General features: G+C 37.4%; 2 protein-coding genes across 2 annotated transcripts; one reads left to right on the top strand and one right to left on the bottom strand.

Moving 5' to 3' along the window:
• The first annotated feature begins 1,936 nt into the window (after nucleotides 1-1,936).
• Nucleotides 1,937-12,221, top strand: LOC141388720 (uncharacterized). The gene is made up of 5 exons (XM_073958903.1): nucleotides 1,937-2,371; nucleotides 2,430-2,564; nucleotides 2,628-2,727; nucleotides 11,523-11,748; nucleotides 11,813-12,221. The coding sequence occupies exons 1-5, from the start codon at nucleotides 2,079-2,081 to the stop codon at nucleotides 12,070-12,072; spliced, it is 1,014 nt and encodes a 337-aa protein (XP_073815004.1). The 5' UTR covers nucleotides 1,937-2,078; the 3' UTR covers nucleotides 12,073-12,221.
• A 3,630-nt stretch (nucleotides 12,222-15,851) lies between these two features.
• LOC141389287 (ficolin-2-like) lies at nucleotides 15,852-21,759 on the bottom strand. Its single transcript, XM_073960619.1, has 6 exons — nucleotides 21,658-21,759; nucleotides 21,482-21,597; nucleotides 21,393-21,413; nucleotides 16,786-16,872; nucleotides 16,263-16,700; nucleotides 15,852-15,999 (listed from the first exon to the last, which is right to left on the bottom strand). The coding sequence occupies exons 1-6, from the start codon at nucleotides 21,757-21,759 to the stop codon at nucleotides 15,876-15,878; spliced, it is 888 nt and encodes a 295-aa protein (XP_073816720.1). The 3' UTR covers nucleotides 15,852-15,875.
• Between the last annotated feature and the right edge of the window lie 609 nt (nucleotides 21,760-22,368).

The following is a 22,368-nucleotide window of genomic DNA, read 5'->3' on the forward strand; positions in this document are numbered from 1 at the left end:
GCTGTGCATTTTCCGGAATTAATGCTGATGTTGGGCAAGTGTGAAAATTCTCATCACGGGAAGGAGTAGTGCCTCCAGGATCCAGACAGGATTGAGAAAATATTCGCCTCAGCTGTCATCTTTTGCCGGGTTCAGTAGCGCAACCACGCTGCCAGGGAGCTGACACTGGAAGTTAATACCATGGTCGGTGAGCATAAGCGAAACAAATTTCTAAATCATCTTAAGAGTTGTAACATTGAAGCCGGAGTATGTGAAGTGTGGACAACGGCTAAGTTGCCCTCGAACCCAGTAACCCTGCGTTTACAAATGACAGGACAGTTGAGTTCATGTATTGATTGTCAAAATCCCACAACTTGCCTGTGTGACGTAGGCGTCCCGACAACTGCAAAAACAGTTGTAAGATTTTGAATGAAAATCGGCGATTTCTTTTTGTTTTCCGTTCACATGTTTTGTTTTTGTTCATGTTCTTTTGTTTTCAACACATTTCAATTATTATCTCACTTATTTTTACAAAAATGCCAAAAATTTGTCTTCTCTTCTGTCTGTGAAAAAATGATGGACAGCTGGGAGACAAACGACAAATGTATGTATGTGTTAGTAAATCAGAGTTGTATTTGAAGACAAACTGTCTGGTGTAAACGCCTAGTAAAGAAGGAAGATAAGACCTAAGTCACGCTGACTGATTCGAAGAGGTCACAAGTTATTTCAATCGACAGTTTGTCGAGCACCCGGAGAAGAAGAGAAGAATACTACGTCGCATTAGATCTCTTCCTGTAGAGGATGAACCACCACAATTCACAATGAATGATGATGCGAATGTCAACAGAAACGCTAAAACATCAAAAGCGAGACTCTCTATGGTAATGCTGAAACAGACGATCCGGGAGTTGAATATCTCACTAAAGTTCTCAACCTGTGGCTAGCCACCCACATCTTTCCCTAAGTCTGGCAAATGGGTAGGGTAGTCTCACTACTGAAGCTAGACAAGGATGCCAGCAATGATTAATCGTACAGACCGATAAAAAGTAAAAGTCCCGTAGAGTAAAACAGGGAGTTCCCTAGAGTGGGGTGATATCTCTGGAAATGTTTAACCTCTACATCTCCTGTATTCCATCCCTTCCATACGGCATTGCAATTGTAACGTATGCGGATGATTTACGATCCTGGCGTCAGGTACCTTCCCTGATGTGATGTGTGAAAGGCTCAACTCCGACCGATCTTACCACATTTTTTTACGAGAGGAATATGCAAATATCCGCCCCTGATTTTACGGCTACTCTTTTCACCACATGGTCGCCATGAGAACTGCAACAGGGTGCCTCATAATGTCTTCAGTGGACCATCATCATTAGGAGAGATTCGCCCAATACATCAACACATTGAGAATGTGGTTCGCGGAAAACATTCCAAATTTATCGCCTTTGAGGATCGAGAAATCAGAGTATTTTTTTGATTCAACTACGCACAGGATGTTGCAGTCGTCTACATTTCTATAGGACAAGGATTGATGGCACCGTGCAAATCATCATAAATTCTCATAAAGTGGGTTAAGGCGGTAAAAAGCTGTAATGTAAATTGCGTTCAATAGCATGTTTATATAATAGCTTTTTGCCGGATTCAACTTCTTTATGAGGATTTATTTGACGTATACGCAAGGGAATTGACAATTGAAACCCAGTGGGTTTATTAAATCCGGTTATATGTAAACGTACTATAAATCCAGTAGCTTTGTGGTTACAATAAATCGAAGCAGACACGTTGCTAGAACAGGTTAAGCAGATGCTGGTACAACAACAATAACACTGCACTTTTTAGATAATCAACTCTCCAGATAATTAATCTCCAGGATGCTAAAATTTCTTTGTTGGTCAAATTTGTTACCGAATCGAGCCTTGTAACCTAATATTACGATTACTTTTGTACTCTCTACAAAAAAGACAGTTGACAAATATTTTCCAATCAATAAAAAAGGAATTTATAAAATTCCTAAAAAATTTTTGTGTAAAAATTTATATTGTGTATTTAAAATTAATTGTGAGCGTAAAAAATTCAAAAATAAAAAAGAATATTAAAAAAATATGTGGCTTAAAGAGAGCAGTCCTCAATGTTGCGAAATCCACGAAAAATTACCTAATGATATAAAATGTTTTCTGCCGGATCTTTGTAAAGAGTTGGAATATATGCAATGTTTGCATAGACAAAGTTTTATCAACAGTCCACGTATAATGTCCCTGGCCAGGCCTAAAAGTTTTAAGAGGACGCCACGTTTTGTACCAATTTGTGCGTGTAAACTTAAAAAGCCCGTGGAGATGGTACATTTGGATCAACGAGAAAATACACGAACCGATCAGTTGTCATATCCCAAGGCGAGGTTTGTTGCTTATGCTCCATACAATTATTTTTTTAATTTCTATACAAATTATTTCCAGAAAACTGTTGGTATTTAAAGAGGAAATTAAGAAACGTTTTCCTCCAGATCGTATAATGAATTTAAATCGTTTGATACGCAAAAGTTTATTATCGCTCTATAGTCGTTTGGCAAATGTCCAACCACCGGAAGAGAAGTATGTTTTATTAGGGTTTCTTTTTTGTTTTGGAATAGATTTATTGTAATTTCCTATTTTTAGAAAACCCATCAATAAGTGGGATCGAGCCGAATGGGCTAAACACTTGAAAAGATTGAGAAAACTTGCCAGACCAAAGATACCCAAAGCTCCACCTAGAATTGTAAGTTATTAGATTACCATTTACCATCATACGAGGGCTGCACGAAAGCTATTTCAATTTTTTTAGGACAGTTGGACAGTTTTTAGACTATACGTACACAGGACAGTTTGTCATATTACCTTGTGTCGTTTACAGTGACAAAAGTTGTTTATGGAAGAAGCACTTCGAAGCAAATGGCTACTATACGGCTTAGGAACGTAGGACGGTTAATTCTGAGCGGTATATTACAATGAAGTCTCCTGAGAAATTCGAAAACGAACAAGAGAAGACGAATCATTGTACACTATGACAATGCGAGCTCTCACACATAGATTCAAACCAGCGCCTTTTTGACCGGACAAAACGTTGAATTGATGGGTCATCCACCGTACAACACTGACTTGGAACCCAATGACTTTATTTGATTCCCGCACATCAAGAAAAAAATTCATGGTCAACGATTTTCGTCGCGAGAAGATGCTTTTCACGCGTTCAAAAACTATGTTTTGGAGGTGTCCAAATCGGAGTGGAAAAAGTGTTTAAATCATGCTGGAGACTACTGGAAAAACAATAAAACTATTTTTGATGGTAAATATTCGGGGTTTCGTTGTTAGGCCAGAAAGTTATCGTGCAGCCCTCGTATACTCATAAAACTCTCGTTCTTAAGCGAGAGACTTTTTAAAATTGTTTTGACGGATTTATGGCTAAAAGCTATCCATTTTTATACCCTCCACCATAGTTTGGAGGGTATATTAAGTTTGTTCACGGAAAATCGGTACATGTTTAAATATAGCCTCCATATAATGGTACCTCCCGATTTTCGGTATTCTTAGGATTTTATCTACATTTTTTGACTGAACTACCCGTAATTTGATATTTGAGGTTCCCTGCTGTCACAAAATATCTCCATCAAAAATTGTCAACATAGGTCCATGTTTTGGTATAGCCCTCATATAACGGTACCTCCCGATTTTCGGTATTTTGAGGATTTTAGCTACATTATTTTGAGGAATAGCGGTAATTTTACATTTGAGGTTCTCAGTGGTCACAAAACTTCTGCACCAAAAATTGTCAGCATTGGTCTACGATTAGGTATAGCCTCCTTATAACGGTTTCTCGTAATTTTTGGTTTTTTGAATATTTTTGCTACATTTTTGACCGAAGTGACTGTAATTTGACATTTGAGTTTCCCAGTGGTCCCAAAAGTTCTCTAATAAAAGGTATAGCCTCCTTATAACGGTTTCTCGTAATTTTTGGTTTTTTGAATATTTTTGCTACATTTTTGACCGAAGTATCTGTAATTTGACATTTGATTTTCCCAGTGGTACCAAAAGTTCTCTAACAAAAATTTTCAACAGATGTCAACGTTTTGGTATGACCCCATAAAACGGTAACACCGATTTCAGGTTTTTTTTTTTGTTTTTATCAACATTTTCGGGCAAGATTGGAAGCAGTTTGGAATTTATGGTACCCAGTGGTTAAAAACGTCTCCATCAAAAATTGTGGATATTGGCCCACGTTGTGGCATAGCCCTCATATAACGGTACCGCCCGTTTGAAGCTGAACGAATTAGCTTAAATTATAAAAATTTATAAATAGTTCGGCCCAGCCGAACTTCACTCTTTTTTAATTGTTCAACATTTAAATTGAATAAACCAATGTGGGTCATAAATAAGCAAAAGTTTATTCAGTCCGGCTATAGGAACATTTTTGGTTTTAAAAAATCAGTATTTAGTTTTGTTTGATATTAAAATTGCCACAATCGGAATATGCTAATACGTGCCACTGGGGACTCAAAGTTTCCATGGGCTCTAAATAGCTAATATTAAAATACGAGCCGATTTTCACAATTTTTTGCAGGATTAGTTTTTAGCCACAAAAAAGAATTGTAGGCCTATTCTGTAACTTTTATCGATTGAAAAGTTGTAAAAATTTCTTTTGTTGACAATAACAAAAGAAGTTTGTTCGTGAAAATTCGCCTTTGGTCCCATACAAATTACTGTGGAAGCTTCGAGGACCCAGTGGCACGTGTTAACATATTCCGATTGTGCTCAAACTTTGGCAATCTTAAAATCTAACAAAACTAAAAACTTTAGGGGGTGTAGCCTAAAAAAATTCGACATCGATTTTTTTCCTTTTGAGTGTCCATACAGTGAAAATCGAAAATTAATACTGACAAAATCATTTTGAATTCTCTTAATTCTCTTTCGAGTTGAGCTGTTATTTGTATTTGGCCTTCTGTATCAGAATATTTGATCATCAATATGTGTCATGGGAAGCTTTGACAAGTTGATGGTGGTTTTGAACGCTGAGATGCCGGCAACCGTGTCACTCGGTTGTCGGAGACCGAGGTTCGAATCCCAGCCTGGTTCAGCTGAAATTATTTTATTTTTGCCTTTTTAAGGCGAAGCTCATTTTGCTCTATATTATTGTCAAGACTGTGACCATTTAATTTAAGCAAAAATATTCTTGAAATTGGAAGCCATAAATATTTCTATACCTTTTCCTCAGTAAGGTAGGCAAGAGCGTATGCATGGTGTAGTGCTTAGTGTACTAAATTCAGAACGAAAGGGACTATGTAAAAATACCGACAACGAAAAAAACAAGTGAGCAAAGGTTATATCCGTGACGGCGCCGATTATGTGATATCCTATGCCACTACCCCTGTGCATAAGCTTTTCACTGTAAAACATTTTTTTTTAAGAGAAATACTAAAGTTTACACCCACCCTGGCTTTTATACCAAATGACTCAGGCTGAACCAAATTATTAATTATTTTATATATCCTACTATCAATAATCTACCTGGTACTGACTACAGAAGAGAAGAAGACGAGAGACATTGGCATTTATCATTAAAAAATACTTAAAACAGTGGTATTTGTCATTAAAATAAATACTTTATGATATTAAATTTGGGATAACTTAGCGCATTTTGCAATAACTCTGATATTTTACCATCAATGCCAACACATTTGATATTAATTTGAAGCTCAGCTCTCTCCTTGGAATATATCCTACAAAAGCAGAGGCATCCGCCACGGAAATAAAGTTCCACAAATTAGAAATTGGGATATCAGAGCATTTTTCTCTATAACTCTTGTATTTGACCACTTTTGGTAACGCTGTTGGGATGAATATAAGAATGTCTTGATCATTATAAGTCACGTTTATTCCAGCATTGGTTGAGAGCATTTCAAACCCAACCAAATTTGGAATATGTGTCATTACAATTCAATTAAAAAAATGGTACGTCAACCTACTTTGCATCAATGTAAAGGTGATATTTTCTACCAATGGCAGGCCTTGCTTTTGGAATACCCCTACTAGAAGCAAAGATATTCACATAAGAATAAAACGTTGTATTTTTCTTCACATTGCACTATAGGTCAAACAGCCCATTTTACTGGCCAGAAGTCAGATTTCGCACTTTGTATTTTCACTTATTTTGTGTTACTTTCTTGTAAGAAACACCTCAAATATAATAAAAATAAATTTTGTTTCTGTATGAGAAATTATACCGTTACATGGCAGGCTGCCAAATATGTGTTATCCAAATATCTTTAAAAACTTGTTAACGAAATATGTTTACTTGTATACGTTCATGGTGAAACAAAGTCACAATATTAGCATAAGTAACGATTTGATTAGAAAGTATTCGATATCTTTTTATCAAAAATGCTCTCCTATCATCATTTATGTGTATAAATCGTTATTGAATGGGTGTTAACTTTGAATTTTCGAAGAAAGTAGAACATTTTGAGGTTATGTACGCTTTTAAAGTCTCGGCAACGTTCGGCAATGAAAGTGAAAATTGAAATTGGTTCATTAACTCGTGCCGAATGCAGAGAATTTTATGTGATTTTGCGTAAATTTGCTCGACAAGAATTATACAACTTTTTTTAGGTTACCATATTTTCCATAATATTGATTTTTTGAAGTCAGGGTCAAACCTCTTACCAAATAATGTTAGCCAAATTGGAGTCTACAGCATTCTGCTGTGTTTTAAAGTCAAATTATTTACAAATCTTTTATAAATATATACAGTTATAGTCAAAATATGTCACATCATATTGTGGGATTTTCAAGGTAATAATTTTAAGGCATATTCACATTAAAACTAAAACGAAACACAACAAAAAAGCTTCTGAACTTATCGGACTTCGATGCCTTCAATTCTGTAGACAAATAACAGACCTTCCAGTTTTTGTCCCCAAAGGGTTAAGGTACCAGTTGTGTATTTGGTCCATAAATGGTTAATTTTTTGGCCCACGTTGTTCCATTTTTCTCCCTGAATCTAAAAACGCTATATTAACTTAAAACAAATACTTGTTTTAACTTTAAGACTTTTGGCCAATAAAATGGCCCGTTTGACCTATAGTGCATTGGGTTTTTGCCCATTCCGACCCTGTGAATATTATCTGACCATCACCAACATCAATAGCCTTCTTCCTCTCGTGGCGATCCGATCAAAATTGCAACCTGAAGCGTAATTACAAGGTTTAGATGGACAGACGGACGGACTTACATATATATATATATATATATATATATATATATATATATATATATATATATATATATATATATATATATATATATATATATATATATATATAAGTATAGATCTACGACTATTGTTACCATATGTTACAAACTTAAAAATACAAAAAGTAAGCGGTACCGTTCTATATGGGCTATATCAAAATATGGTCCTCTACCGACTATTCTCTGCAGAAATATTTAATGGGGTACTAACGGTGTATAGAACGGTACCGCTAAAATTACTAAAATTACGGAGACTAAATTACAAATTTTTGGTTGGGTTACCGTTCCATTGGAGCCTATATCAAAAACCAATTTCTGCGAGAATGTTGTATACGTCCAAAGAATATTAAATTACAGCTATTTCGGTTGGATAACACTGTGCGACACGAAAATTATTAACCATATTCTGACACCGCAGCGGGATAGAAGGCCAAAAATAAGAAGACACGTGTCCCGGCGTTTTTTCCTAACACTTCAACTTTCGCGGTTATGGGCCCCCAAAGACCTGAGGCCTTGATGTCAAAAGGGATCATTTTGTCAGACACATATATTCTAAACCGCTAACAATTTGGGTTTACTCGTAGAAGAGAATTTGTAGCTCTCGTCTTAAAGAATAATAATTGTGAACACATAAAATCCATTCAACCTCACCTTCAAGGTCAAAATCGTCAAGATCAAATTTCCCTTTTAATTTTTTCTTGGCTTTTAGTCTACAGATATCAAACCGATCAAAATTGAAGCAAACAACCAAAATGTACCTTAGATCTTAGTAAACAACTTTCTAGAACATATGAACTCTGTAGAAACGGTTCTTAATGGTCAAAAAAGCAAATCAAATGCGATTTTTATCCTCTTTACTCGGCCCCTGCTCTATAGATACTAAACCGTTCAAAATTCAAGAAAAAAATGGACCAAAATAATGTATAAAAAAAATCTGCAAACAACTTTCTGCAACATACGAAATGTCTATGACCAGTTTTTAAATGTGAAAATAGCCAAAAACTTTTGAAAATATTCGATACACACAGATACCGAAGCGCCCAAAAATTAAGGATACAGTCAAAAATGTACAAAAATGTACCTGCGATTTCAATAAACAACTTTCTAGAACATAAAAAGATTCTAGGAAATATTCTAAAGTAAAATGGAATAATTTTATGTCCCCTGTTGCAAATTAAAAAAACCCCTGTGCGTATGATTGTTATTAATTAGAAATATGATAATAACAACCATACGCTCTGATGTTCGAAAAATACATAAAATATGACCTGTGTTGTGGGTAGGTCAAAATCTTATCATTTTTGTTTTATTGGAGTTTATTAATTTGACAGTATTTCATCAGCATTTTTGAGTTGTGTTCCATTTGACGTTTTAGTATCGTCCGTATAAAATAATTCATTTTCCATAAAGATCTAGTTTATATATGTCATTAAGATGAACGCTTGTTGTTGTAGCAGTATATGATGATATATTTGTATGATGGTTTTTTTTTTGGCTCAATCTGGTTCTTGGTCTATTTCCAGTTCTAGGAATGTGGCTGATTCGATGTTGATGTAGCCACATAGCTACTGGAGTTAGTTGAGTAGGTTTGGCAGGGCAGTTGAAAAGGTGCAGTGTGTTGTGCGGGACTGCATGCTGCATGCTGGGCAGATGTTTTGCATGGTGTCATCGATCCTTGCACTATAGGAATTTAGACGGCTGCACTATCCAGAGTGTAGTTGTACCAATACTACTTCGGTTTGTTGTGGCAGCGGACGCTGCTCGTCTGTGATGGATGGGGGATGTTCTCCGAGGACCGCATTCACATGATAGTTGTTTATGGTATATGCGACTGCATTCGTGTGAATCATATTTAAAACTACTTGATAGGTTTGTTGATATAGGGGTTCTTTATTGCAACGCTGGACCTCTCTTTCTAGATCGTTAAGATCCCTCCTGACATGCCTGAGTGCGGGTGTAATCCATCATATGGTGATTAGGATGGCTCTCAGGGCAACAACAAAGCAAATACTGCAACGAAAGCATGCCATTATATTGTTGCACAACAGATGAAGATGGTCCACTTACGACATGTGGAGGCACCCTGTTGCAGTTCTCAGGGCGGCATTTTGACAGGTTTGAATATTTTTCCACCGCGTTGCACTTATATTCGCGGACCATACTGGCGCCGCACAGCTTGTCACAGAGTGACCTATCGCGTTATATGTGATCAACAAGGCTTATTTATCTGCACTCCAAGTGCTGCCGGCTAGGGACTGATGACCTAGTTCCTAAATCTCAGCTTGTTGCAGATAGTCGTGCCATGCGCAGACGACATGAAAGTGCTGTTGAATGTGACCCCTAGAATCTTGGGGTAGTTTGTGGTCGGAATTCGGCTATCATCGACCATGACAATCAACCTTGCTCACCTCTGCCGTCCATGTGGCCACAGATTTATTGGCGGATATTTGCTTATTCCTCGCGTGTAAAAGATCAGTCAAATAGGAGTTCAGTCTTGTACAAATGACATCAGGGAAGGTACCAGACTCCAAGATCGTTTAGAGAAGGTGGAATATAGGAGAGGTAGATGTTAAACTGTTCCGGAAATATCACCCCACCTTGGACTTCTTGTTCCTGAATTCCATGCACGACTGGCGTCAAAATTAAAGCCTAAAGGGTCTTTGCTACGGGAAACAAAAGCAAAATCGGTCTATACGTTTCTTCTTTGTTGGCATTCTTGTTTGTCAACAAGTAGCGAGAACCCCTGTCCATTTTGTAGTCTTCGGAAAAGGCGTGAGTAGCTAGCGACCGGTTGAGAACTTTGGCGAGATACTTCACTGCCGGCTTATACAGCTGTTTCAGTTTTACCATGGAGATTCTATCAGTGTCCAACGCTTTGGATGATTTATTGTTCCTGACGACATTCGCGACACCATCCATTGTAAATCGGGGTGGTTCATTCTCGGCAGGAATAAATTTTACGCGACGTAGTGCTCTTCTCTTTCTCCTGTCACTCACGGATTGCTCGACAAACTGTTGATTGAAATAACCTATGCACCGCTTCTTATCAGCCAGCGTAACGATGCCAATCGTGATCGAGGTGTTGTCTTCTTTCTTTCCCGGGTTCGAGCGTGACTTAACTCCAATTCAATTATTCCGACTCCAATGTTGCAACTAGAGTTGTGCTAAAGGACTATCTCGTTCACTTCGCAGTTCCAATGGACCACATTTTTTCTTTGAACAAACTGCGTATACTTACTATCACACGTTATATTTCATGATGTTACTCATACGTTTGGGAACTAGTACAACGAACTAGGAGCTGGGTAATCTAGTTCCAACTCTAGTTGCAACTCTTCAGATGATTTATGCACTTATTCCGTTTATGCTCACCGACCAACCTGTTAACTTCCAGTGTCCGCTCTGGGACTCTGGGATCATTGGGGTTGGCACGACGAAGCTCATCACGCTCGCCTGTGCTGGGAAGTTTGGTCTCACTTTGGTATTCGACCAGCGACCAGTTATATGGCGATCGACTGCAACAGTGATGATGTCTCGGAAAGTGTGGCGTTCAGAGGTGATAAAATCGGGCTGTCTACTGATGGTGATAATTATGGGGAAAGGGTCTGATCCAAGAGAAACGACGGGTTGACACTCTCCGAGGGCGTCCTCATTGAACTCGCGAAGCGTAGAGTTCTGCTCTGACAGCACTATACCCTTCTGGTCATTTCCTAGGATAAATGCCACGACTCATGATGGCGGATTGTATACGTTCAGCAACCCTACCTCGGCAATTCCACACTTGACTCCTACCCCCATACATTCCATGTACGGATCATTAACGCCAGGCTCAAGCGATATAGCTCTGTATTGAACAGAGTGGTGCTATAGGAAAGCTAATCTTCCATCTCCACTTCTTGTACTATGCATCCTCATCACTTTATAGCCATCATAACGATGTAAGCTGTAGTTGTTGTTGAGCTTGGTTTCCTCCACCTCCGCGACCATGATATTCTTCCGACTCATGAAATCCACTATTTCCTCGATCTTATCTCGGAGTTCGAAAAACCCACCGCCGTTGGATGGTTGTGTCTTCACACACTGGTTTAAGTATTGGATTTATGGTGTGCCGGTATGACTGAACCACTGGAAATAGATACTTCGCAAGTTCAACATTAAAAAAAATATATATTTGTGTGTTTGCGTTAAAATCTGTTTTAAGATCAAAGATATACATCTGCGTATATTTTTGCACAAATAACAATTATTTACTTATTCTTAATATTTCAGCCCAATAAACGTATGCCATTGAAGAGAATGCGACGCTATAAATTCCTATCGAAGCCACTTAAACGTAAAGTCGAAGACAAACCTGATTGGACATTGACATATGAAATGAAAAAATTTCAAGCTTCTGATCGTCTCAAGGATTTGGCAAAACCCATGATACGTGATACGTCAATGTTGTATCAGGAGTTGCCTATAAAAATTCCACAGACAGCGTTGAAATACAAAGGTTGGTTTAACATAGTTTTCCTATATATTTTTAGTAAATATTTATATCAAATTTTTTATTATAGCCTCAAAACGAACAAAAGATTTATCCCAACCAAGCGCCAACAGAACAACACAACTGGTTTCACCGGAATTACGTGAAAATCCATTTGCAATTTCGCCCAATGCTCTAAAGGCAAAAGCTTCAAAACGTACTGCGGAGTTGGCAGAGCCTAAAGAATACGAAAATAAACACATTCGTGACAATCCATTTGCAATTTCTCCAGCAGCTCTTAAGGCGAAGGCTAAGCCACGTACTATTGAATTAGCCAAGCCAAAAAAGTAATTTTAGAATGTCAATTTTCTTTGAAATGTTTTGTTTCCATATGATTTTGTTTTGGTGAGTTTTGTTAAATAACTTAAAATTTGTGGTATAATTTGAAACATAAGCTGTAAAATATTAAAACTATTTTCTTAAAAAAAATGTTATATAAACACATTGCTTGTCGTTCTAATATAATACGAAGTTCGAAGCCGTCCGATGTGCGTTTGAACATTGTTGTCACTGTACAGATGACAATTAATATTGTCATAATTAATAATGAGGTCAAATATCATTGACGTAGTATGAATACAGGCGCACTTATTGATATGAGGAAATTCCTTCGGGATAAAAATCGATACAATGGAGCGCATGAACTCTTGAACGGAGCAACCGATTTGGTTCAAACTTTGCACGTCTTAATATTTCTTCCAGAGCGTGAGGGAGAGAGACTAGATCAGAATGCCGCCCTTACAACTGCAACAGGCTGCGTCTTCAAGTCTTCATTGGACCATCTACAAGAGGATAGTATCCTCCTCAGGAGACAACGATTTTTCCAGTACAGCAACACAATGGCATGCTCTCGTGGCAGTACTTGATCGGATGTTACCGTAAGAGCCATTCTAGCCATTCTTAGGCATGTCAGGAGGGATTTTCATGATCTAAAAAGAGGGGTCCAGCGTTACATGAGAGAAGCCCTAGATCAACAGACAGGTTTAAATAGCATTTACATGGATGCAGCCGCAAATGCCATAAACAACTATCGTGTGTATTCACTCCTCTGAGAATATCCCCCTCTATGCAGCTGAGTAGTGTCAGCTGCCACTACAAACCAGAGTAGTTTTAGATAAATTGCGCTAGGGGTGGTGCAGCCGTTTGAATTCCTAAAGCGCAAGGATTGATGATGCCGTTCAAAACATTTGCCCAGCTTGTGGCACCGGCCCGCCAGAAACACTCCACCTTTTCAACGGCCCTGTCAAACCTACTTAACTAACTTCAGTAGTTTTGTGGTTGCAAACTATCGAAATAGCTGCATTCCTAGAACTGGAGATTGGCCCAGAACCACATTATGCAGAAAAAAATTTTACACAACAACATGAGCACGAGTCAGTTGTCAACGCACAATTTATACTTGACGCATTGGGGGACAGGTCTTTGCCGACATCGTGCACAGGGTCTAGAAAATTAGCAGGGCGTTCTGCGAATGTCATGGTTATTTACGACAAGCTGAGATATAGCAACAAGGTCATCAAGTCCGTAGCCGGCAGCACTTAGGGAGTAGATAAAGAAACCTTATTGGCCACATATAACACCAAAGGTCGGTATGTGGTAAGCGAATATAAGTGCAACGCAACGGAAAAACATTGAAAACTGTGAGAATGCCGCCCTAAGAAATGCAAAAGAGTACCTCTTCATGTACATGGTCCACTGAAGACATGAGGAGGTACCCTGTTGCATTTCTTAGTGGTTATTCCAGAACAGCAACACGATGTCATGCTGTCATTGCAGTACTTGTTCGGGTGTTACCGTGAGAGCAGTCCTAATCACAATATGGTGGATAGGACTCCTCCATCCAGATATGTCAGGAGGAATCGTCATGATCTATAAAGAGAGGTCTAGTGTTACAAGAGAGAACCCCTGGATGAACTAGCCTGTGTTCACACAGATGCAGTCACAGCCGAAACAGCCACCCACATTTCTAGAAGAGCCAGATTAAGCAGATAAACGAACTTATCTACATATCATATACATACGTACTGTTACAACAACAACGGTAGAGTTTTTTTTCTTGGGACACCAACTAAATTAACTGATGAGTACTATATTTTACGAATAGAGTATCCGATTTGGCCGAAACTTTGCACATCGAAAAATTTATTCAAAACGTACACCCTATCCAAGTTCCAAGAGGGTCTATATCGGAAAGCATCTGTGGATACCTCCCTCGCAGAAGTTAAACATTTTTGCTAAAACCTTCAAAGTAACGAACATCGGGAGGTACCTTTCTGTGGGTGCTTTCTCGTAACGTGGACCTATACTGACAAATTTTTGGGTGAAAGTTTTGTATCGGGAAGTAGCGTTCTATGGGGTGGACCTATACTTACAAATTTCTGAGGAAAGGTTTTGAAGCCCCCAATGAATACTAAATGACAAATTTCAGTCACTTCTGTAAGATAATGTGGTTAGCCCTTCAAAATACCGAAAATCGGAAGGAACCGTTATATAACCGTTATATAACTGTGGACATATACTGACAATTTTATGGGAGAAAGTTTTATAGTCCCAAAATACGAAAAATCGGGAGGTAGCGTTATAACAGTATACAAAACGCTGATACTACCCGTGCTAATGTATGGCTCCGAAGCATGGGTACTTGCGCAAGCAGATAAGGCAGTGCTTGGTGTGTTTGAGAGGAAAATTCTTCGAAAGATCTACGGGCCGATTTGCGTTGACGGTGAATATCGACGTCGTATGAACCACGAGCTATATAAGCTATACAAAGACATGCATATAGTTAAACGTATCGAGATGCAACGATTGCGTTGGCTAGGCCATATCATGAGAATGAGCGATGATGAACCCGCTAAAAAGGCGTATGAATACATGCCACATGGCGGTGCACGCAGAATCGGCAGGCCTAAGCTTCGATGGAGCACACAAGTGGATGAAGAAATGGTAAGGCGCGGTATTCCAAAAAGTCAAGCGAAAAACAGAGAGGAATGGAGATCTTTTCTTAGTTCGGTGTATGGAACAAATGTTCTGTAATGGGCCAACTAAGTAAGTAAGTAGTTATATGGGAGGCTATATCAAAACGTAGGCCTATACTGACAAATTTCTGAGGAAATTGGAAGCCCCAATGAAGACTAATTTCAGCCATTTCCGTTGAATATTGAGGCACAACCTTCAAAATGTCGAAAATCGGGGTGTAGACCTATACTGATAATTCTTTTCTGAAATGTTTTATACCCCATCGAAGAATAAATACCAAATGTCATCCATTCGGTTTGATAATGACGCCGAAAATCGAAGGGGGGACATGGTTACATCTACATCGTCTTATGATTTAATGCTGAATATATCGTTCATTTACTCAAAGAGTGAAACATCTCAAACAAGTGAGCAAAGGCTATAGTCAGGAAGGGGCCGACTATGTGATACCCTTTTGTAGATGGTATTTCTATGGTATTTTCTAGTTTCATAGTCAGACCACCTACGACAACCTACTTTACATCATTGTAAATGTGATATTTTCTACATTCCTTGCCAGGTTTTGCCTTTGATATACCTCTTATAGAAGCTTTGAAATAACTTTTTTGCCATTCCGACCCCTGAATATAATCTGACCGTGAATACAAAAAAAAAAAATAGAATGTATTGCCGACTATTTGATATCTCCGTTATTTGGCCACCTACGCCAATCTACTTTGCATCATTGTAAAGATGGGATTCTCTACTTTCGTAGTCATGGGCTTTGCTTTTGGAAGATATCCAGCCAAAGCTGTGATATTCGTCATTAATATTAAAATCGCAAAAATGAAAAGTTCGATTTCATTAGCGACTATTGCGATAAATAAGTGGTTTGACCACCTAGGACAACCTAATTTTCATCGTTAGAAAGGTGATATTTTCTGTAACTCGATGAGTTTTCGAGATATGAGCTTGAAGCAGAAGTCGTCAAAAAATAGAAATTGCTAACTCAGAAAACGCATTTTTTGAGTTATGCCATTCTTTAAGTAAATGAGCGATATGTACTGGCGATATGTCCCTGACGAATACTTCGGGGGTATAAACATGCATTTGTGAAGTTATTTTCTCTTTTTATTTTTTTATAACATCGGTCGTATTAACATTTCAGCAGTTTTATAGGAGTATGTCGCACCTTTCCAATCAAGCCAAGTCACACCAGCTGTCTTCGCATCCTCTTTCTGTTTATAGGGACCTGTTAGATGACTGAAAAACATTTTAAATAGAATTAAAATGGTTTTGGATTTACATAATATGCAATATGTATAATGTACTATATACATTAGGGTTATTTATAACTTTATTTTATTTTAAATCAAATATTTTATTTTAAGCAAATATCAAAAATACTGAGAAATGTGTTGTCACTTTTCCTGCGTTGTCACTTTCGTCCTAAAAAATCTGTTTTTGTTACTACCATGGTATTCTTGGTTTTTTGTAATAACCCTAATGTACGTATTTATATATACCTTCTATAACAGGCATAAAACCACCAAGGACCTTGATAATATTTAGCACAGCCATTAAAATCTTCATTTTTATCAATTGTAGAAAACGGTTGACCATTATGATATGTCATGGAATCGCCAGCATCTCCGATGTATTTGCCCAAAGACTTGATTTTGTATTTTTCCGTTTCATTACCAATTTGGAAATCATCATAGATGGCATAACGTTCTTCATCGTTCCAATCCTTTAGAATAACTTTTAATTCGATCCTTGCTACTGATGTCGTTAGTTCATGTAGTTTGTCTAAACCAATGAAGAATTCGCCATTCGGTCGATAGCCAAAACCTTCTTTGTAGTCGGTCCAATTACGATTGAAATTAACCGTGCCATCTATGCGTCTTAAGATTGTAGTCCAATTTTGTCCAACTTTATGATCGGATTTAGGCAAAAGTGAGGTTCTGAAATAAGTATGGAGAAAAGGAGAAAAATAAATGTGAATTATTTCGCTTATAAGCTGAGTAATAAAAAAAGAATAATACCTACATATTTTGCGTTAGCATATCCAACTTGCTGTTTGTGGTATTTATCTGTTGCATAATATTTTGAATTTCCTTTTCTTGTTCATGTTGTCTGGAAAAATATATAAATTAAAATCAGAGAAACAATTCAGAAAACCCCTTTGTCGAAATCAGAAATCTTTGTACCATCGTTATGCCCATTGCTCCCTTTGGTAATGCATGGATTCAGAAAAAAATAAAATTGAAAGCCTTCCCCTATTTTTTTCCATTTGATCCGAAATCTTATATATGAATCTGGCCCACAACAACGAACCAGTAACATTTTTCATTAATTCGACAACAATAGTTGCGTGTAGATCGATTTCGTGAAAATTGCTCTTTGGCTGCCTTACAAATTACTATGGAAATAAAGATAGGCCAGGGGTTAACGTTAACCGATCAATATAAATTTTTGTTTTTGCACGTTTTTGCTTGTTAGGGCGAAGATCATTTTCATATTAATTTTTTATTAACATCTGGTTGGAGTTGAGCTTTATGATCGAAGATTTTTGCTGCGCTGCGCTAAAAAGCGTTTGTCATGGAAGCCATGTAGGTTGAATGAGAAAAAAAGCTCGTCACGAAACAACTAACTGCTTTTCACTTTGCACTTATCAAAAAGTAATTATTTTGAAAAGTGATATTTTTTTGTTCCACAAAATTACTTTTCAGTGTCTTTTAGCAAATGTTACTTTTACTTTGCATTATTCTCCACTTGGCAATGATAAATAAAACAAGTAAAAATGGGACGCGTGAACAAAAAAAAAAATAAAATAGAACGAAATAAAATAAAAACAAGTAAAAAAGCATTAAGTTCGGCCGGGCCGAACTTTTAATACCCTCCACCATAAAATATTCTGAACTAAAATGGAATAATTACTTTTCATTCCTGTCCCCAACTTTAAGTGGGTACGTTAAAATGTCAGATAATGTTTATGTACATTTATGCTTCATTCGGGAGGCCCTTTTTTATGGTGCCTATATCTAACTATGTATGTTGACAATTTTTGGTGGGCTAGAAATTGGGAGGTACTGTTATATAGGGGTTATAATAAAACATGGGCCTATGTTGACATTTTTGATGGGGGCCTTTAATGTCAAATAACTCCTGATTTGGTTAAAAAATTTAGCTAGAATCTTCAAAATATCGAAAATCGGTACATAACGTGGGAACTTCAAATGTCATTAACAGCTAGTTCGGAGGTATCTGGGCTATACGAAAATATGAACTTAAATGAACCGTTATATGGGGGCTATACCGAAACGTGGACCTATGTCCACAAGTTTTGTTATATAAGTTTATTGACACTTAAGAACCCTAAGTGTCAAAATATAGCTAAATCGGTCTGAAAATGTAGCTAAAACTGTCAAAATACCGTAAATCGGGGGGTACCGTTATATGGCGGCTATACCGAAACGTGGACATATGTCCAAAACTTTTGTTATATAAGTTTATTGACATTTAAGAACCCTAAATGTCAAATTATAGCTACATCGGTCTGAAAATGTAGCTAAAAACGTCAAAATACCGCAAATCGGAGGGTACCGTTATATGGGGGCTATACCAAAACGTGGACCTATGTCCACAACTTTTGTTATATAAGTTTATTGACACTTAAGAAACCTAAATGTCAAATTATAGCTATATCGGTCTGAAAATGTAGCTAAAAACATCAAAACACCGTAAATCGGGGGGGCACCGTTATATGGGGGCTATACCAAAACGGGGACCTATGTCCACAACTTTTGTTATATAAGTTTATTGACACTTAAGAACCCTAAATGTTAAATTATAGCTACATCGGTCTGAAACTGTAGCTAAAAACGTCAAAATACCGTAAATTGGGACCTATGTCCACAACTTTTGTTATATAAGTTTATTGATACTTAAGAACCCTAAATGTTAAGTTATAGCTAAATCGGTCTGAAAATGTGGATAAAAACGTCAAAATACCGCAAATCGGGGGGTACCGTTATATGGGGGCTATACCAAAACGTGGACCTATGTCCACAAGTTTTGTTATATATGTTTATTGACACTTAAGAACCCTAAATGTCAAATTATAGCCAAATCGGTCTGAAAATGTAGCTGAAAACGTCAAAATACTGTAAATCGGGGGGTACCGTTATATGGGGGCTATACCAAAACGTGGACCGATATATCCCATCTTCGAACTTGATCTTCCGACGGCTAAAAAAATGGTATTCCCCAATTTTCAGCGAAATCGGTCAACAAATGCGACCTGTATGTTGCGAACGGACGGACGGACGGACGGACATGCATAAATCGACTCAGAAAGTGATTCTATGTATATCCCTAGAAGGAACTATGGGTCTATCTCGCTTCCTTTTGTATGTTACATACAAATGCACTAACACATAATACCCCTTACCACATAGTGGTGTAGGGTATAATTAAATAAACAAAAATATAATAAAAATAAAATAAAACAAGTAAAAAAGTATCAGTCGGCTTTGCCGACAGAGATATACCCTCAGCATGTGTATATTGAAACAATTTTTTCCCTCGTTTGAGCCGACAAAAATTTTGATTAGGATTAAACATCAAGAGTTTTGCGGAGGAGATAATAAAAGGAATGGATCGACATTGACCGTTATGGAAGTGGATCTCCAGCCACAACATATGGTGCCATAGGGGGTTTTTACATTCTTCGGGCTGTTTGCTCAAGAAGTATGGACTTGCCCATAAAAAAACCGTTCCCTTCGTAATTGAGGCAGCGAATGCAAGTTGCTTCAACAAAAATCAAAGTGATTCGATATTAGGTCTTAAAGTGAACTTATCCGAAATTTTGTCTGGGAGGTACGGGTGGAGTGGACAAATATAGTCCATATTTGAACCTGATCTATATCTGGTAGATATATTAGGATGTGTAAAGTATAGACCAATTCGGCCACTCCCTTCAATAGTTACCGTACGAAAAATTTTTCCGAACATTTTTGAACTTTTGTGGGGGAGGTACCTGAAGGAGTGGACCGATATGGCTTAACTTAAAACTTAAACTATGTTTGGACAAAATATTACTAAGGCCATATTTTGGACCGAATCGGCAGATCCGTTCGAGAGTTATCTTGAGCTCCAACCACCTCACACGGTGTCATAGGGTTTATTTTTGCAACTTTCATGCTTTTTTCTCAGGAAGTATGGACTTGCCCCTGATGGTACTTGTACCGTCGTATGGAGGGCAGTGAACTAAACTGAACTTTTCCGAAATTTTGTGTGGGAGGTACCCAAAGGAGTGGACCTATTGATACCATATTGGAACTTCATATTGCCCTGGTAGAAAGTTTACGCTATACAAAGTATGGACCAAATCGGTCACTCCCTTGAAGAGTTATCGTGCGCACAAACTTTCCGAACATTTTCGAACTTTTGTGGGCCGATATAGCCCACCTTCGAACTTAAACTAAGTTTGGGCAAAATATTACGAAAGCCAAAATTTGAATCCAGCCAGCAGGACAGACAGACAGACAGACAGACGGACGGACATGGCTAGATCGACTCCAAATTGTCTGAAACACATTTGGTCCAAACATACTTGGGGTCTAAAACCATTATTTCGATGAGGCACATTTTCATCGTATCAAAGTGTATATACCCTCCATAGCCTAAAGGCTGAGGGTATAAAAATTGAAATACAATAAAACAAGTAAAAATGTATCAGTCGGCTTTGCCGACAGAGATATACCCTCTGTCTATGTGAATTGGAACTTTCATCTACGGACAGATCGAATTTATTTAGGATTAAAGTTCAAACGTTTTGCGGAGGAGGGAATGGACCGACATAGTGCATTACGGAAGTGGATCTTATTTTGAGAGTCATATCTTTTCGATAGATATCGAGCCCACTAGTCATTTCAGTGGGTTATCGTACACCTGTTGGGCCAGTATGCCAGGAAACATGGACTTGTCCACGGAAAACATAATATGGCTGTAAGCAGGACCACAAAGAACATCGTCGGTATAACTTTCCAAAGGATCTCCGAACAGACCCTAAACTGCACTTGGACACAAATGTTGGACTTTTGTGGAGGAGGTATCCTAAGGAGAAGACTGATTAGGGCCATTTTAGAAGTTAAACTAAGTTTGGACAAAATATGACGAAGGCCAAATTTTGGATCAAATCGGTTTATCAGTTCGTGAGTTATTATGCTCTCCAGCTACTACATATGGCGCAATAGTGGTTTTCCCCCCGAAAGTATGGACTTTGCTTTGTTCGTTAAATACGTAGTAGCTTATAACCGTTGATCGTTATATCCGAATTTATCAGTAGAAATCTTTGTTTTATTCCACCTTTACATGTAAACCATTTAAAAAGTTCGTTTAATTCCGCGTTATTAATTTTTATCTCAAAAACAGGGCAAATTACCTATAGTGCAATGGTAAAACAGAGATTAAAGAAACAGACGGCTGGAGAGAAGAGATGTAGTTTCTCTTCCTAGTCACTCGTGTCATTCTGCAAGAATCTACTATTTTTTAATTTTTCTGTGAAAATATTGTGAACATTTCAAAAATTTTAGACTCCTGCAGGTTCTGAAACGGAGCGTTGCTATATATATATTTTTTTTCGTACATACCTTTTGTTCACATCATCAATTCTGAAAAAAAAAACAAGTTAATTGCAAATACTATTTATTATATTTGAAATTTAATTGCTAATACTCACTTTTTATTCAAATCTAAAAAATTATTGTTCACTTTTTCTGTTTCCCTTAATAGCCTATTCACTTTGTCAAATAAATTTTTCCACAACAATAATTGAGGTTCAACTTCATAAATATTCTATATAGAAAAACAAAAAATGAATTTGTTGTTGTTACTCTTCTTGTGATTTTGCCTCACATAGAATTCTTCTGTAGCATTGCTGTTATTATTAGCAGCATCTTCTGCATTGGTCGTGTTGAATAAAAGTTTTAGTATTAGAATTGTCAAAATTATTTTCATATTTGCGAATATCTTGTCGAAACAGCGATCTGAAGCGTACTGTCTACCGATGATATATGCTATTGATGGAATTTCCATAGTACATACAGTAGAATCGCGATAATTCGTACCACGATAAATCGAAAACCTCGATAATTCGTAAAAAAACTGTCGGTCCCTCGCTAATTCGAAATCCTCGATAATTCGTATAAAATTGCTGGTCCCTGGGATTACGAATTTTCAAGGTTCTACTGTACATACATATGTATATACATAAATTTGTTTGTGACCATTATATATGGATACAAAATAGAAAAGACCTAAAATTACTTCGTATGCTATATATACTACAAGCATGCTTAAATACGCCCGTACGACCAAAACTTTTTTCGTCACAAAAGTAGAACATATGTATGTACGAAATTTCAAATTCAACTTTGACCGAACGTATGTATAACGTATAGATCATGGCAGAACTACCAGGTAGTGGTATCACACCAGCTGGTCGAATATGAAAAGTCAAATCCCTTTATAAAAAAATTATTTTTGTTGTAATTTCCACAACAACATAAAGAAAGTTTTGACATAACATATTCGAAATTTTACGATGCCACTACCTGGGTAATTGTG

The sequence above is a fragment of the Musca autumnalis genome, unplaced genomic scaffold (assembly GCF_047663935.1).
Source record: "Musca autumnalis isolate F117 unplaced genomic scaffold, ASM4766393v1 scaffold_1, whole genome shotgun sequence".
NCBI lineage: Eukaryota > Metazoa > Arthropoda > Insecta > Diptera > Muscidae > Musca > Musca autumnalis.